Source organism: Seriola aureovittata, chromosome 6, assembly GCF_021018895.1.
Source record: "Seriola aureovittata isolate HTS-2021-v1 ecotype China chromosome 6, ASM2101889v1, whole genome shotgun sequence".
In the NCBI taxonomy this organism is placed as follows: Eukaryota; Metazoa; Chordata; class Actinopteri; order Carangiformes; family Carangidae; genus Seriola; species Seriola aureovittata.
In genome coordinates, this window is record NC_079369.1 from 11,403,385 (window position 1) to 11,423,065 (window position 19,681).

The 19,681-nt window shown below is 39.7% G+C and overlaps 1 protein-coding gene across 3 annotated transcripts in view; it reads right to left on the reverse strand.

Annotated features, from left to right (window-relative positions):
- The window catches only part of agbl4 (AGBL carboxypeptidase 4), a 262,452-nt gene that overhangs the window by 72,241 nt on the left and 170,530 nt on the right, over positions 1-19,681 (reverse strand). For all 3 annotated transcript variants that reach the window (XM_056379285.1, XM_056379287.1, XM_056379286.1), the window contains one exon: positions 17,546-17,585. In XM_056379285.1, coding sequence (XP_056235260.1) covers positions 17,546-17,585 — 40 coding nt within the window. The remainder of the gene's footprint in view (positions 1-17,545; positions 17,586-19,681) is intronic.

The window sequence follows — 19,681 nt, forward strand, 5'->3', positions numbered from 1 at the left end:
TGATGCTAAGATGTTAATTTGGGAGACTAGCTCGCTTCAAATTTCTACGTCGAACTGTCAAAATGTAACACATCTATATACATTTACAGCAATTACATTTGCTAACATTTTTAAATAAATTATATTATAGAGGTAAGGGTTCATTTAAGTCATGGTCATCCTGTATCTCTACTTTCTCTCCTCCACAAACTACAACAGGAGTGAGAGTGATAGACACGCGATTTGAGCAGCTTCTGAACAAGTCGAACAGAGGATTACTGTTAATCTAAGCTTCTGTTCAATGGCTCTCCTGTCCTCAAGGCTGAGCTTGTCAACATAAGGCTGCTCAGTTTCTGGAGCTTTCTGTCTTTGAAGTGGCCAGGGTTTAAAGGGGGACACCACTTCATTTGAGAAACCCACATGATGTTATTCATTCCTGCAACCTGGAGAAGTTCAATAAAAGTTTAAACAGCAACTTTCTCATAAAGTTAGAGTTCATAGAGGTGCACCAAGGATGGGAGTCTGCCTAGAGACACAATAAAATTTGAGTTATCCAAATACATTTTTATGTTACAGTATTATTGTCATTTCTAAATGTGTCTTCATGTTTCCCCAAAAATATTCCTCCGAACATAGGAAAACAAGGTAAAATTTCATTTTTTTTCGTACGAACTTTCAATTAAGTGGTATATTTCTTGTAAAATCACTGTGATATTTCCATTTACATATTGTTGTCATTACACAGTGCACCATATTATTCCTGATAGCACAATCTATAGAACTTTTTGTAGACACATTTCTTTTACAAATGAATATCCTTACAGTTGCAGTTTTTTTTAAATACACATTACACCACGTCAGCTTCTGTCAGAACTATTTCCAAGCTCCAAAAAGTCTGACAGCTTAACCCATGTACTCCTGCTTCCTCGCTGTAATTATTTCATGCTCTGTGGCTCCACTGCACTGCTGGACTCTCTTGTTCAGCCTCAACCAGGTCACATTGCTTGAGTGAACACACCGTTTTGTGTATGTGTTTCATGTAATACATAGAAAGTGTACAATTTCATATATGAACTGTAAGGGTGATTGGCTCCTGCTCCATCAATGTCAGTAGTTATTATAAAGTTTGATTGTCTCACAAATGATCAGTAATATACTACATACATATGCGATGAGGGTATACTGTAGTATATTCTTGGTTTAAAAAGTGTATTTAAGATTTAACACACCCATGTGTGAAGACTGTTCTTGATTGACATCTCTCTCAGCCCCTCAGTCCCTACAGGCATTTTTCACAGGAGACATTTGACATGCCAAAGAAGAGCTACAGTCGAAAAGTCAAAATAATCTCCTTTTCTAACCACTTTTCCTTGACCTCGATGGAAAACGTCATGAGGTCAAGGAAAGAAGTGATGGATAATTCATGAGGACTTAGGAAAAGACAACCGTGGTACAGAGAGAATTCGCTTTTTTGTTTTTCAAATCAACTTTTCAAGTCAGGTTATTTACGACACATGGACACATTTTTCCCTACAGTAGCCCCAAATGTGTAATTTTTATGAATGAGATGAAACAAAGCAAAAGTCTGTAGTTATGACACATTCAGTGCATTTTGGCAAAACATAAATATCACAAACTAAATGTGTTGTATTTTTTTCCCCCAACAAACTCTTGAGAGGATGTGAACTTTTTGTATTGTTTCAGTGTTTTCAGTATTTGCTACAATTAAAAAGTAACAGTTATAAATTTTAATGTAATATCTACTGGGTTTTGCAACAATAAGAAATAAAAGCGAAAGCAGAAAGTCTACCAAAGACAAACTATTGTACAATTTCATACTTTCTGACTTTGGTTTATTAGAGTATGAGAACTGGGGAAGGTCAAAATAATCTGTTCAAATTATACAAAGGACAGAGAGAATGGGATATTTATCAAAAGAATGAAAAAAGACTTTCAATACAGAAAAAAACTAACATTTATAATTATGTGAGTGTGCAAGTTCTCTTTCTCTCTCTCACACACACACACACACACACACACACACACACACACACACACACACACACACACACACACACACACACACACACACACACACACACACACACACACACACACACACACACACACACACACACACACACACACACACCCTTTAGGACTATCTATAGCACTAGACATATGTAATTACAGAGGGGATGGCACCACATTCATTTAGTCTGAAATGACCTTTCCACAACCAAAATGCTCTTAAATTAGAACACTTAAAATATCAGTTAAATGCTCAGTGCCCATTGTTGTGTTTTGACTTTTCACCATTAAGACAATTAAAAGCAAAGCTGCTATTTACTTAATAAATCGAATCAGCTCTTTGTTTTTTTACATTATTCAAATACACAAACTCTGCTCTAATTTGTCGCAAACTATTGGCATGCTAATTATCTGATGGGACAATGATTCATTAAAGCTGAGAGAATAACTCTAGATAATATTTTAGCTATGTTTTATCTGTGGGGGCAGTTGATCGGGTAAAGACTGGAGTCAGGACAGAAGCCAGACATCATGTCCTGCCTATTAGCTCCACACTGCCAGGCTCATCTATCTTTATTGGTCATCCATTAGCCTGCATTAAAGGGAGACACGGGATAATAGCAGTAATGATGCTGATGATGGAATTAGACTGCGGGTACACACGTCATCATTGCAGCGCCGCGCCTGGAATCATAAAGAGTTCCCACTGACAAACGGACAGATGGACGGAAAGATATAAAATAAACAACTCTTTTCTGTTTCTGATCAGTGAATGTATGTGTGAGAGAGGGAGGGAGAGAGAAAATGAGATGAGGTCTTGCAATTTAGTTGAAAAATCACTATAGTGCTTGGAGGTGTGTGCATTAACTTTACGGCACATTGACAGCCAATCTGAAGGCAGCACCTGTGCCAATCTGCAGGATGGACAGATGCTGGTACAGGTGTGTGCGTGATGATGGCTGGCAGGGACGATTGCCAGCCTGAGCAGCAGCATACAGACACCAGACCCAGCAAAGTAATGATGCCAGGCATTAGACAGCCGGGACGGAGGGATCATTAAGGCAACTTTCTGGAAAGATGCTCGAAGATCAGGAAAACACCGAGCAAAATGAAGATAGGGATGTCTGGTTCCAAGATGACGGACTCAGAGAGGCGTAAACGTCTTTTATAGGCAGCACGTTAGAACAATCAATCACAACTGTTTACAGTCCAGGTTAATGCTGTTATCCTTTTGTTTTTTTGGAGGCATCAGTCTTTCTCTTATTATGCCACTTAATTAGCTCCGCATGAATTACTAATCAACCATGAAGAAGGCATTCACCAATTTAAAAAGTGATAGCCCATGAAATGAACAGCACAGCCTCATACAAGCGCATCAGTTACTAATGCTGAAGGGCCTGAAAAAAGACCTTTGACTGAAAGAGAGAGACAGAAGACAGAAAGAACACAAAAAGACACGCACACGCACACACACACACACACACAAACACACACACACACACACACACACACACAACACACACACACACACACACACACACACACACAACACACACACACACACACACACACACACACACACACACACACACACACAGACAAACCTTATTGTGAATAAATCCTTCATTAAGTATTTAGAATGGTATCAGTGCTGGCCCTGCCATCATGCTGTGTATACTCAGTGATCCACCCAGGAGACATTGATCTTCTTCATAAGAAACATAATGACCACCGGAGAAATACTGATCATATTTCAGCACCCGTCAATTCAGTTCATTAGGGCCGCTCTACCTCCTGCTGTGGCCCTGTATTGATCTTGCCAGAGTCACAAGACTGTTATTCTCTGCTAACTAGATAGGGAACTCACAAAACTGTAATTTATACAAAGGCAACAGCAATAAGACTACAAAGAACAAACAAGCAGAAAATACTTAAAAGAATGCATATTGCCCCATCTGTGTAAGCGCAGCGTGGACTGTCTGTCTCTGTGCCCTTTCTGCGTCGGCATCAAATGTCAGACACGACACAAGAAATCCTAAAAGTATCAAGGCTGTCCCCGGGTTTCAGAGAGAATTTTTCTAATGCCTCTAATACCTTTTCCACCGTCTCCTCTCCTCTAATCTCCACTTATCTGGCAGCCAGGTGAGCCGCAGCACATGGCTGGTGGGCAGGCTTTGGTCTGTGGGAATACAGCTCATCTTAATGGTATTTCTCCCCCTTTTCCTTCTCTTCCCTTTGCTTCTCTTACCCTTTCCTCCAGGGCGGCTGTCAGACAGAGATGGAGGCAGCCAGAGAACTTCTCATGGCTGCTGTAGTTGACAGCAGGGAGCCGCTGGGATTGGACGAAAGACCACAGCCGCCCGTCATGCAGAGGGGCAGCCAGGCTCACAGGTGCACAGCATCTGACAGATAATAGCTGATAAAACCCAGGCCAACCAGTAGCTCGTTTCACGCTAGGGGACGGGGGGGACCCATGGTGGCGGGGTGTGGGGTCAGATGTGGGGTGACATGGGCATGTTGAGGGGCAAAGTGTTCTGACAACTAGCGGCCTTTACTTAACCACCACCCAGCCAGACACAGACCCCCACCCATACACACCCATACACACCCACACACACACACACACACACACACACACACACACACACACACACACACACACACACACACACACACACACACACAGAGTAGTCAAGGAGAGACAAGGTCACAGATATCAAATCCCTCCACAGAATCATTCCTGCAGCTTACTGTACACTTGGCGGAGGTTAAGATTGATTTGGAGCTTAATACAGACTGTTGGTGCAGCTGCTGCATCTGAAAAAGCACATCAAAACCCAGGAATCATCTTATTAGTTTTTATTTTTTGCCATTACTTGCTGCTCTTTTATTACTCTTGTTCTAATTTCTGTTGAAAGATCTGTGAGTCTCCAAAGTACAATAAAATTTTGTTTATGCCACGCAGTTTCTCCCCTTGTATCCTCATTCTGTTTCATGTTTTTATTCATATCCAAAACTGCTTTTCATCTTAGTGAGCAAATCAAAACTCAAATGTACAAAATGCAAACACATTTTCATCTGTTAAAGCTGAAGTAATGCTGACCCAAAAATATTCAAATCTGTGATAAAAAACACAATAACTGCTTGCAATCATGTTCACTTATGTTGGCTTAATTTCACATCTACCTGCCACTTGAGCAATGCTTCACTCTGCGTGAAAAAGAAATGAAAGCGCAATATCTCATAACCCATTTTCCTCAGCCAGGGCAGACAAACACTTCCAAAGATTCCTGCTTTCACTGTAAAAAAGTACAGTAAGTCATGTGTCGTGCATCTCCTCTGCCATCCACATGCAGGATGCCAGCTGATGTGACAATGGGAAACACAGTCTATCTCAAATTTAGTCCTGTGAAGGAGAAAACAGTCAAGACGAATCTATCGAACAGTTGCAGCATGGTCTGAGAAACACAGTCTGTGAACAGTCCACTTCTGTTCTCACTGAGCTTCTGCCACTGAGAGACAGGTGCAGCAGATTTTAAACACATCCACACAGGTCTGACAAGATTGTTGCTCAATATCCCTAATCGTCAATTAATCAGCAAATAATCAGCAATTATTTTCAAGTGCTGATTTCAAAACATTTCTTTCAAAACTAACTTCCTGTCAATACTCTTTCTCTTTCTTTCTCAATCCAAATAAGCCATATACTTTTATGATGTGCGATGCGGGATACATTAAAACTTTACTGAGCATTTCTGTTGAAAGTCAGCTCTAACTGGCTTGGATTTGTCTGTGGAAACCTATCTGTATCATTCCTTGGTCTCCAATAGAGGTCAGCACAAAGTCACACACTCATGCACAGGACAGCAGGGTGGCATAATGAGCAGGAGAAATTCCTGAGTTTAAAGGACTTGGGTTCAAGCGTCTGCTGTGTTGAAGTTTGCCAGAGAAAGACTGGGGCTGCTGTTCTACAGCTGAACTTAATGGCTGACCTGCCTGTGAAAGCAGAGCAATTAAAAATAGGATTTCCCTACGGAAATCAGTAATGTATAAAATGTTTATTTATACATACAGCACTCTACATACACATCCATTGGGCACACATGCTTCACATATAGATCTGACAGAGCAACTGAGGCACAGTCTGAGAAAAGGCTGATAATGACCTTGACCATGGCAGCGAGGTGTCTCCTGGCAACATACCTACCCCTCAGGTCTCGACGCTCATAATTTTCCACAAGGCACACATTGAAAAATGTAGGATTACATGAAGAAATTTAGGGGCAAAATGAATATTCATCAAAAAATTTGTTTTTCCTTTATAAAGGGATACAAGGAGACATTTATAAGCAAAAAGATTTAATTCATTTGACTATAAAAAGCAAACTATGTTTTTCAAAATTTCTGTTTAAACCGTATTTATTTAATAATTATGTAATTATTTAGACTTTAAACTGCTTTAAACCATATCAACGTATAAATGGTGTGAACATCTCTATAATAAAGTAGTTCTTAAGTTGTTCTTCTTAGTTCTAAATGACAACAAAAGTCTCCTCAGTCTGTTTAGACATCACCGGCGAGCGGTAGAGTGAAACACTTGCACTGTCGAGCCCTACCCACAGACAAGATGTAATTGCCCATAAACTTGAGTTTTTAGCTATGTTAGCAGGCATAGCTGAGCATTAGAATATATTGTTTGGTTAGACCACGTTAAATTAAAGGATAATCTGCAAGTTGAAGGAAGAGAAACTTCCAGAAAAATCATGTTTTATCCATCATTCAGGCGGAAAGTTCAAAATACCCTTGAGCCTCAACCAAAGCCATCAAAGGTGTGAATGTATTGAATTCAAAATGCTTCATCATTGAATTCATGAACAGGTCACTATACAGTAGTTGCTGATTTGACCTACAATCCAAAAGTGAACGAGAACAAGCACATACCTCCAGCCAAATTGTACAACACCATAAAAATGTCAGATTTTTTAAATCAATATCCAAACATTATCTCCTGAGAAATTGACAAATGTGTTGACAAATGCCCTGTCTTGCAATGTTAGGGAAAGTGATTTAACACAAAATGACTAGATCTGCACCTTAACTGAATTTAACTTATCCTTCCCTGGCCCATGCTCAATCCCTTCACTAAATTTGGTGCAAATTGTCTCACTATTTTTGCATAATCCTGCTGACAAAGAAACAAACAAATAAACCAATGGACATGGGTGAAAACATAACCTCCTTGACGGAGGTAATTAATTTAAGACGCAGATTATAAAATCAGTTATTTTGAGCTTCAACCTGCCATTATTGGTGTACATATTACATTTTATGTTTACAGTTAATTACTTTAAAACTGTAATCACGAGCAGCCAAGTGGAAAGCCAAGTTCACTTCAGCCTCCAACTTGTAATTCCCGAGTAGGAGATATGAATGAATATCTGACAGCAATAATATCTTCCACTTGATGAAAAGAACTACAGACATGTCAACCAATTTACATCCAAATGAAATCCAACATTAACACCAATACAATTGATTCAGCTCATTTACAGGTGCTATACTGTTTGTATCTGTTGTTTATCTGTTGTGACTACAAGGTTAGCAGTGGGGCTAATCACCGTAAAATAATGTGTGAATGCTCCCGCATTGCCACAATGGGTGCTTTTTTCTGTTCAGTGATTTAATGTCGCTAACACAGTTGTTTATCTTTTGTATTGATTCCACCACAAGAGTCTCATGTAGATCCATACTATAGAGGTGCTTCTACTGTCAGTCACCTAACATTGTCTATGGGGAAATGAATGGGACTTTTATTCCTGGAACCAAGAGCACATGAAACCATAACAAAGGTCACAGAGCACAAAAACCAGCAGAAGGTGAACAAGGTGAAAGAGCAGCTCACCAGAGGGAAAATGAAATTCTGCAACTCAAGAAGAGGAATCTCACTGAGAGGCTCACAAACCAGACCACAAACCAGCTGAGGAGCAGAGGAACTGAAAACCTCCTGAATGAGGGAGCTTGGCAGACACAATGCTCTGGAGGAGAGGTTCAGAACAGAGCAGAGAGAGAGAGAGAGAGAGAGAGAGAGTGCCAAGAGACAAGACTCAAGCTGGAAGAGGAGAAGAGAGAATTAGAAGAGGTGAAGAAACAACTGGAGAGATCAGTCTAAAAATGCAGAAAAAGAGGTGAAATCTCGCAAGAAGAAGGTGAGGATCAAGATTGGAAAGACAAAGGTTGAAAAAAGAAGAATAAATGAGAAAAGAATATGGAAATTAAACAAAAGGAAGATAATGAGACATTGAATAAGAAAAGAAAGAATGAGCAGAAGGACATTGAAAATAAATAAAAAAAGAAAGAGGAGGAGATGAAAAAGAAACAGAAAGAGAGGTCAGAGCAGAAAAAAGAAGGAGAAAAATGAAACAAAAGAGGAGAAGTTAGAGAAGAAAGGCAAAGGAAGGGTGAAAAGGAAGAAAAGAGTGGTAAGTAAATGTAAGTGTTTGTTCAGCTAAGGCAGGACAACAGTAGCTCCCTCCAGTGTTGTGCATAAACACTCAACATGTTTTTGGCGAACAGTGAACTGAATGTATTTGCAACTAATGAACCTGCACGCACCTGAAGGTGTTGGTAATGCACCAAAAAGCTGTTTGCCAACCACTAAAAAACATCAGAAGATGAACTGTTATACGACAAAATCATAGCACAGCTTTCAACTAGCGACTGTCATGTAACCAATGGGGCAGCATGTACCAACCAGTAATCTGCTTTATGTTTTTGAACTGCTGCATAATTTGGTTCATGCATTTCCGTTGCTTCTACAGTACACCTTTACTGCACCTCTTTTTTCACTTTCTGCATAATAAACAAATGTACATAGAGCTGAATTACATTTGTAAACCAATCTGTTTTGAGTTGTCTTGCTTTATGACACACTCTTTTAGTGGTAACACAAATACACTCATAAATGTTTCTAGGTTTTTAAAAGGTCGCATATTTTACATTTTTACTGTGTTTTATTTGAAGTTTTGATATCCATAAGAAGATATATTTGTGTTTTTAAGTACCAAAATATAATCTCAATGTAGTTTTACATCTCTCTAGCTCTGAGCATCTCTTCTGCTGTTTTCTGAGTGATCAGATATAAATATAGTAATATATAAATACAATAATATATGAGTCCGAGTGGGCCAGGCTTGGGGCATGGCTGAGGGTGGTGACTGCTTTGGTGTGACATCACAAAGTTACAGAAGTCCTGACGGCTCGTTTTAAGTCACAGTTTCTCAGCATTTCTCCATGGACTGAGCTCTTTGCTACTTTCACAGTATTATAAAGAACTTAGACCTGCTTTATAATCAGAACCTTTAAAAGTAATCTATGTCTGTGATTCTATAGTAATATTATGGCAATATGTGGGAGCTGGGGATGAATGGGTAGGAGGAGGTCCTACTGAAAGCAAATAGCTCAGAGCAACTTCCATTCAAAAAATGGAACTAGTTCATTTTAATCTGTGTGAACTGAATTTTGAGCCAGCTCTTATGAACCGTGAACTTGCAAAACACTGGGTCCCTCCTCCTCCATCTTGCTTCCCCCACACTCACCCTATCCTTCTATCTACCCTCCCCAAATTACCCCTCTACCACCTTCACCCTCTCCACCCTCCCTCACTTACCCCTATACCTTTCCCCTATCTCCCTCACCCTTCCCCTTACCATGCATATTAGGCTAATTGCAAACTCTAAATTGCCACTAAATAAATAAAAAAAGTACTTCATTAAAAATTCTAATAAACAAGTTAAATCGTATTTCTGCATGTGTCAGTCTCTCTGAATGAAGACAGACTGTAGAACTACCTGCACTGCAGTTTGTGTGGCATGTGACATTGAATAGTCTGCTATGAACAAGAGTGGCATGAGTGGCAGGTTTTCATATTAACAATGTATCTTTGTTTTAAAACCATACCATTAGCAACTAGAATCACATATTGGTTGCAGATCGTCCATGTGCTCTGATATTTAGCATCTTTTAAGCAAAGAGGATGCAATAGGTTGTGAATAACAGTGATATAGTGATTGTTAAGAGAGGCAGTGTCCTGGCCCCACACACCGAACACACACACACACACAGAAAAACTCAATCCACCAGCCATAACACAGAGACAGAGTGGCATCAACCTCTATTATCTAGTCCCTATGCTGCTAACACAAAAGGCTCCCTGGAACAAAAATCCAATCAGTCCTCTCTAGGAGGATTTGCTCCACAGCAGTGCTCAGCAACACTGGTGGCTCTGCTGGTGACAAAGAAATAATCTCAGAGCCCACAGCCTGCTCACAGCCTGTTTACTGCCGTCGTCACATCGCCCTTTTAGAAAGAGGACAGAGTCTACGCTTCTTCTGTTGTCATTTACTGTCCTCTGAGTTTAGCGCTCTCTCTCCCTTTCTGCATGCAGAAACATGAAACACATGGTTGACTGTGTGTACAGTGCGTGAAATTACCGAATTTGTGACACAGGGAATATTTACTCTAAGCATTAGTAATATGGGCAGGACAAAAAAAAAAGAACCTTCAGGCATATAGGCGAGAGACAGGTTTTAAATAATTGTTTGATGACAAATATTTTCAAAATATTTTCAATATTGCATTGTTCCTTACCACCCTCTACCCCCAACCCCCCCTTCAGGCTCCTATCTCTCACAGTCCTCCATTCTTTGTCTGGTAAATTATCACACTCGTTCTCCATTCATTAGCATGCTGCTGCTTATTTAGCTACGCTGCTGAGAACCCTTCAACAAAATCAACTGGAAAATACTCAATATGAGGCGGCCAGCGCACCCCTCTCCGTTGCTCCCTTCCATCCTTCATCTCCTTCTTTGTTTGTTTTATGTGTTTTTTTAACCACATCAAAATGGAAGCATAGTCCCTCATAATGAAGAGGAGCGAGATAAAATATGCAAATTCATAGAGAAAGGATATAATTAGGGCAATAATAGGAAGTGTTGTTTTCACAGCTGCTCATTTACACAGAAGCCTGATAGTATTTTTTTTTTATAAATAATGTTCTTCTCTGTTTTTTCACTGTCCTCTGCATTCCCTCCCTCCCTCTCTTAAGGTGTTCCACTAAAAACAAATCTCTGCAGACCTACAGCGTGAAAGCCAGTCAACCTTGCAGTCCCTGAGCCACCCAGAAATTTCTATCAGCTCAGGTATGTACCACAGGCCTAGATAGGGAGCAGGAGGTTGCATTCAGGTTGTATCAGAGCTGTCTTTCCACCTTCCATGGGTTAACCCAGGCTGTATAGAAACACAGTCTCCTGGCCTGCAGTCTGCAAAAGGGACTTTTCTCAGTGTGGAGACTACAAGCCTGAAAGAATGCGCAAGAATAGCGTACACTTGCTTGAAGTATTAAAGACAGCATGAGAGCTCCAAAGGCAATGCCTTCTTCTCTGTTTGCTGTACATACTGTAGACATATTGCTGCCACTGGCTATTTTCTTTGCAGCAGACTCCTGCTGCAGTGTTACCAATTGGAAAAGAAAATGAAATTTAAACACTTTTCCATATTTTAAAGGAGAGATAAGGTCATCATTAGCATTTCAGAGAAATTCAGTAAGCATGGCTAAAAGGTGCATAAGACACAAAAACTTTGTTGGCTAGATCTTTGTTCTTTAACTCTAAGATGTGTGGTTATAAAAAGATGTGAGTAAATGAGTGAGGAAATGAGAGCTTAATGAATGAATGCAGGTTTCTTATGTTCCAACTTAACTCAAAGGGGGACTGGTCCGGCAGATAAAGATCGACTGATTAAAGTCTGCACAGCTGAACAAAAAGGAAATTGGTACACACAAGGGGGTTAACTTTCATTTCTCTGCAAGAATAAAAAAAAAAAGAGAAAAAGAAAGATTAATGTTCTGACAGAAAATGTGTTTTCTTCAAAGTAAAATAGAAATGGTACCAGCACAAAGAGTTTAAACAATCGCCCTGTGTTTCATGAAGCAAGCGTTTCATAGGATTTAAAGGCAGGAGGGAAACTCTTACTATACCAATACCACAACAGCACTCCATGAGTGCAATCTGCAAAAGGGCCAAGAGAAATACATCATATTCAAAACAACAGCATCACCACAACAAAGACATAAATACATGATATATCACTATATTGTTTGGATGACTGCCCAGACACTTTCATCTGAAGAAATGGAAGCTATTAAATGTCTGAGAGAAAGCCAGGCTGGTGCATTGTGTAAATTAGAGAAAACTCTGTTGACCCCACGTTCACACTGCAGACAATTTAGTTAGAAGTAATCCTCGAGTTATTCTGCTGTTTTCTGACATGTTATGTAAATGTTGAGACACTACATGCTGGTATTTTGTAGGAGAGAAAGCAATGGCTCATAGGAGTCGAAAACTTTCTCCCCGATTCTCCCCGATCATAAAAAATGAGAACTAAAAATTGTACTTTCTTTTAGCTTTACAAGCAATAAAGGTTTTACTTCAGTTACAGTTTCCTTCCCCACAAAGTTTACTTTTTGTTTTTATTTCAGTTTATGAGGGCCTGTGCTTGGCTTGTTTTAGTTGACCATAACAAGTTTGCTAGGCAGACAACAAGGTTGTTGCCCATGACTGAGTTTATTTTATTTTGCAATAACTGGCGAACAACAGCCGAACCAATTTCTACAGCTCCTTATTTTCCTAATGGCGTGTTTGTTTTATTAACTGCTGCTCCTCCTGGCAAGTGGAATTTAAGCAAATGTAAGTGCAATCCTGCAAAGCTCATTTTCAAGTCTATTGTATGGGTTAAAATGTGAAATACAGTAGGTTTGAAATTTCACAGTTTTATTCATTAGTCTATTTAAAGAATATAAAGTCATTTCAACTCTAAATAATGGCTGATTACCTGGATTTGTAGGACACACTGTAGCTGGTAAACACATTTGCTGCATGGTGAGGGATTCTAGCTTCTGTACCTTCCTTCAAATTAATTACATTTATTTCATCACTCACTGCTAGAATCAGTTACTGTGATGTGTCAGTAAAACTACCAGCAAAAAACTTGCAAATTCAGTTTTGTAGGCTATGGTATCTGATATACACTGGTAGCAAAGAATGGTGATTTGGGAAGCTATTTATGATCGTGCAATGTAGCTGTGTCTGGACTGTTTGTGCATCTGTACTTCTGCAAAAAAGATCATGACCCTTTTTACAAAAATATAATTATAAATTGAAACTTGTTGATGTGAGTTGATGTTGCTCCTGCTTTGATGTCTGTGATTTTGTTTAGAAAATATGCCCTGACCTGGTTGTTTCCATGGAAACAATAAGAGTAAAATAATTACAGTTTTCATCATGTAGGGACCATCGCCCCATACCTCATAATTTTGTCCATGCTGTTCATAATCTCATGCCTTTATTATGTTAAATTTACTTACTTCAATTTCCACAAAATCACAATAAGTGTAGAATGAAAGATTCAGACACGGCTTTTGAATATGAGCAGCTGGCTGTGCAAAAACCTAACCTCTGACCTCAGAGATATGTACAGTGATTTTGTCTGGAGAGAGCAAAGCAGGAAAGACATAGAATAACTGTAGAAAGAGATTCTCTAATGAATAACATTTCTATTCTGCTCTGACAGAAACAGCAGGGAAATGGAGATACAAAGAGAGAAGTGATAGAGTGAAAAAGAAGAAAGTGAGAGGAGAGATCTGAGAACTGCCTATTATCTCCACGCTGCTTCATTGCTTCAGACGCACACACATACACACATGCTGCACACGTCTGTGCACAAACCTAAAAGCGTGTGCAAAAGTACACACACACTGACACACAACCATCCTCTCAAATCTGCCCAGATCTCATGAATATGATTGACCTTTTTTCCACTGTAATGCTGAGAGCGCATAAAGGGGAAAGGAGAAACTAAACAGAGGCAAGCAGAGTTAATTTAGAACAACACATTATTGGGTGCTGACTGCAGATATGGAAAAGGACAACCTAATCGATAAGCCAAAAGAATGACAATGGCCTCTCAAATCAATGTCTGCACCCCATTTTCTCACTGTGAAAAGACAAAGCCTTCAATGTAGGTGTTTTTTGTTGTTCTGTTTTGTGCTTTTTGCACCTGTGTGTGTGTGCGCGTGCATGTGTTTGTGCTCGTGTGCATGTGTGTGTACCTGGCTGCTGCTGTGGTGGAACAGTTGCCAGGACTAATCATTATTTAGTTGTGGCGGGGCTGGAAAGGTCAGCAGTCTGAAATGTCAGGCTGTGTTCAACAGGAGCCAGATGCAGCCGTGCACTGCTCAAGTGTCCAATTAAAGAGGGCCGAGTGAGGTTTGAGTGGGTCTGTGTGTGGGAGTGGGTGTGCATGTGTGTGAAATAAGAAAGGGAGAGAATAAAGACGTACTGTGTTTTTTGTCTGTTTTTCTCCGATGTGTATATACATATACATCAGATCTGTAAAGTACGTGCATGTGTGTGAATACATGTGTAAGGGTGAATCATTCTTCAGAGCAGCTAATGAATGTCATTAGAAACAGAGACCAACAGAGCAGCGGGGGCAGAATCCTCATCAAATCTCTCTCTCTCTCTCTGACACGCAGCACGTTATGAAGCCACTTGAGCCTATTAGTTTGTTCACACCCATTGATTCCCCCTGCTGTCCATGCTATGAAGACGAAACGAAGGAGGGGATAATGCAACAGAAAAGGGCAGGAGAAACAAGAGGACAAAGGCAATGTGATAAAATAAGATCACTAATAAATAACAGCAGATAACGGGTGTTGCTCAAATGAGTAGAGGAAGAAGTGCCAACAGCAGAGAGGGAGGCAGTTGGGAGGGTGACAAGGAGAAAGGGAGCGAAGGAGCGGAAACTCCTTTAATCTGCAGAGAGAAGGAGAGGGTGTCCTGCCTGTGTTTCCCTATCAAAGTCATTCATCTGAAAGCCTCACCTGCTCTTCATACAGCCATCATAATAACCTTCACCATGTTCAGTGTGTGTGTGTGTGTGTGCATGTCCACTCACCTACTGTGAATAGTAATAAGCAGCAGGGCAGAATAAAATATGTCTGCCAACTTAAGAATATAATAGACTTCCCTTCAAGGCCACACGTAACAACAGCCTGAATAATGACCTGCAATAATTTACACAGCACACTGAGCTCTATACTGGTCAAAGGAAGAAACCCTTCACTGAGAAATAATGGAAAGCTATTTCAGTCTATCTATGGCCTCCATGGGTGCAAACTATAAGCTAGTTGTATAGCGTCCACGACTGTAAGCTTATCCAAAGAGACAGATGCAATGTCATAAAAAACTTCAGGTTTCAGCTATTCTAAGATTAATTCAATGGGATGTCTGTGACTGTTAACAGGACATCTCAAAGTAAAACTTTGTAGCAATAGATCAGACTTTCCTCTGTAGTTGTGCTATTTTACTTCTCTTATGAGACCATGGAGTGCTACAGTTTGATGCTGCATATTGGCTAACCAACAAAAAAGAGTGGACAAAATAAAATAACCTTGGAGGGTGCAGTGGCTTTGCACAATACCCAGTTCTCTTAATTTTTTCTCATTTTGTTGTGTGAGATTTCAATTTTCGTTTTTATTTTCTCCCAGATTAAACTTAAAATGAGGCACTACACAGACCTCTAAAGAGGCAGCTGCTTTAACAAAAGCAACAGAGTTTTTGTGACTGTCCTCTGTGTGCCTGATTCCAAAACTCAGTCTGACTATTTGTTGCCTCAAATCTATTCAGAACTTGAGTTTGGTGGATAGTTTGTAAGAAATTTACCAGCATTTCTTGTGCAACTTCAAGTATGAGGGACAAAGAGCTGTAATAGCACAGCCAGTAATGTTTTCACCCAGAGTGTATGAAGTGTTGACTTGTGAATGAAAGAGTACTGTCAGTCATTCATATCAACTTGAAGTTCTAAGTCCTATTGAGCCATACCCAACCACAATAAAGTGAAAATAAATTGACAAAGTTTGGCAACAAATCTATAGAAAGTTCAGGACTCCTTTAAGAAGATGAGAGGACACATTCATACAGTACTAGTTACCTAGTAACCTACCCTACTGGTGAACCTCCATTTTACTTTGATATATCACATCTCTAGATCAAGAGCGCAGAAACTGTAAGCAAACGCTCTGGTGTCACATTAGTTGAATCAGTTGTTTGATACACACAGAATTTTATGAAAATAAAATCCTTCTTCCTTTTCCCCCCTCACTTGGCTGTAGAACGTGTTTGTATATAATCTTCCTCACATCCTCTCCCTTCTTCACCTTTTTTTTTCTCTCTCTGGTTGCCCTCTGTCAAACTGTGAAGGCCAGGGGCGAGTCTTTGCCTCTGCCTAGGGCCTGAGGAACAGCTGCAATGTAAACCTGCTAAATTAACCCCGGTCTCCATGAGCCTCACATATGCATTATTCTAATCAAAGCATATTAGATCATCCAGATACTTTAGACATATGGGTCTCTGTATCCTCCTCGCCGTCCCCATCTGTTTCTCCTCCCCAGTTTTTCGAATTTCTCCTTGCTCTTCATCTCAGTGGATCCCTCGTTCTCACAGCTGCCTCTCTAAGACACTGGAATAAATTTCTAACAGTGCAACTACTTTCTGACACATTTTCACATCAAGTCAAACTTTGAGCACCATATGCGTTTCCAACTACTACATGTTATGAGTTTGAGGTGCATACTGAATACAATTCAAAGTACTCTGCACAATATTTTACCTTCCATATGCATATGTGTGTGTGTATGTATATATATATATATGTACATACTGCACAGAGTCAGTCACATGAACATACACACAGCACAGGTGACAACACACAGACTGTGAACACGTGTCGCACAAAGGCTCACACTTGTTAATAAGACATTGCTATAATAAGACAACAAACATATTGAATGGTTCTGATGACTGACAACCATGAATAAAAATACCAACTAAAGTTAATAATAAAGGTAAATATAGTGCAAAATAACAACAAGTAGCATGAGTCACACTCACACAAATGTTAGAAACACTGGTGTTTTTGTTTTTTATAAAAGCATTGTGACAGTGCTTGCCCTTATGACTTCCTATGACCACAACTGAATTCATGAACTCCCTGTTATCCTGTTTTGTTTTTTTTTTTACATTTAACACATCACACCATAACACATCATCATTTAACACATACTCCAGCAACCATCAAATCCGCAATAGTTCTATTTTCCACTGTACAAGCACCATTTTATCTTTGCTTGCCCCACTACCCAACTGTGCAGTTATGTGTTTGTGTAGGAAATCAGGATCCAGAAAACAGCATGTAAAACGTTCAGCATTTAGGATTGGGTTAGAGGAAAATACTTGGGTGCCATACTAACAAGTTTCTGTCCAATCAATATCAAGCGAAATTAGAAAACATGGAAAGTACACTGATACTGAGCCTCCAATGGAAGCATCACAGCACAGTTTTATGTGAGTGGCGGTGGAGGGGTGTTAAAGTAGAGAGGTGGACTGTGGGTGGGTCAAGTCATAAGATCTCAGGGACTTACCAGAGTTGGTGATGGTTAACAGGTCTAGATGCCGTTGTTGCTGGAAGAAAAAGAGAGAAGAAATGTCATAAAATGATCATTAATGGTCAATTCTCAATATCACTCTAATTATCGTACACCCTTAAGTCTATTAATCTATCTCACATATCACGTATTGGTTTATTTTGGTCATTAGACATTATTTATAGAAGTTTAGTTTTGAGTCATTTTAAAATGTACTGTGGGTTTTTCTGTGCTGCAACTGCACTGTATGACTACTGACAGACAGCTGTAACCACAATGATAACAACTTACAGTTTTATTCATTCATTTATTTATTTGTTTTTTGAAATTGCAATTTTTTGCAACTTTATATTGTTTATATAGTTTGATATGTCTTCCAAATAACTTGACAATGCTGTACTTCTGTTAAGGTTAAATCTTGAGCTAGTTCAACAACCAATTTTCAAGCAGTTTCCCCAATACACTCTCTCGCTCTCTCTCGCTCTGTGTGTGTGTGTGTGTGTCCTCGTGGGTTTTGATGGAGTGTGTTTGAAAGAGTGTGCAATTTTACACTTGATGTCTCCAGCAGCTGAGAGGGAGTCTAGAGGAGGTGCTAGCTGGCTACCCCTCTCTTTAACCTGCTGCCTTTTTACACACATGCCCTTACAGACACACACACACACACACACACACACACACACACACACACACACACACACACACTTGACTGTTGAGCACTGCAGTAATCAACACCCCAGCCCTCCTCATCTATCAGTCCCTCAGGAGAGAAGATCTTCACATCCTTGGGAAGGGTCTGAGTGTGTGTGTGAGTGTGAGAGACACACACACACACACACACACACACACACACACACACACACACACACACACACACACACACACACACACACACACACACACACACACACACACACACACACACACACACACACAGTATGGCTAGGTCAGAGTCGAAGCCAGCGTTTAGGACCAGACTTCATTAATATTCAAGCACCATACTAACCAGTCGCTGAGAGGGATAAGCAAAGTGACTCTCAACATACTTGGAGTCCTTCTCTACCCACCTACAGTGTTGCTTGAAGTGGAACTCTCCGATAGGCTACTAAACACTTATTTTAGTATTTAACACATGCTCTTACTCAGAGTGACTTATGATACACAACATAAGTGGAAAGGGGTCCATTAGGTGCAGAGATGGAATAACTCTAGCCACAAGTTCACCACCATTATAGTGTTGGTAAACCTGAGTAAGAGAAAAGAATGTAACGTTAAGTGTCACAGTACTTTGATAATTATTATGTCATTCAAAAACAATCTTGTGTGACACAAGTGTTTAAGAAGAAGCTAAAGATAAGAAAGAGAATGTCATATTAGGTCATATAAAGCTGTGGCTTATACACTTATAGAGTATAAGAGAGTTGTGGTTAGACCTTAAGATACTCTAACATTTAACCCCCAGTGTGGGTAATATAATAATAATGTTTTATCTATGAAGCAACTGAGGCCATTTTTTTAATATATATATATATATATATATACACAATATAATTTTGTATTTGTATTGTTGTTTTGTTTTGTTTTTAAATGTATTTAGGAATTTAGGCATTACAAGAAACATTGTTTGTTTTCCTGAGCAAAACACTGCTGGTAAAATATCTGCCAGTTCAAAATGCTTTTGTGGAGCAAATTATTGAGAGTTAATGAGAAATATGTGGGATTGGTGCAAATTCTCAATGTGGAGAGGGTGTCATGAGGGGCTTTATGGAGAGAAGAGAGAAGAGAAGATGCTTGTGTTTAGAGTGAAGAGAGGTCATCCCAGCACAGGGAATCCAGAAAAAGAAAAGTCATCTTAGAAGAAAGATGCTCCACAAACATTCAACAATTTGTGAGGTTGGAGCCAAAGGGGTTTTTTAAGATGATTTATTTACTTATTTAGCTTTGAGTAAATTTCGATTTTTGTTTTTTTACTACACTGACGTGATGTTCCTATTTACAAGCACTGTACAGACTCTAGGTTACCTAAGTATATATGCCTGTAGTGCATTGTGTGTGTGCTGGTATGGATGCTGGAGTGGGTGACCATGTAAGCAGTAGAGGTCACTGTGACAACATGAGACACAAACAAGCTGCGAT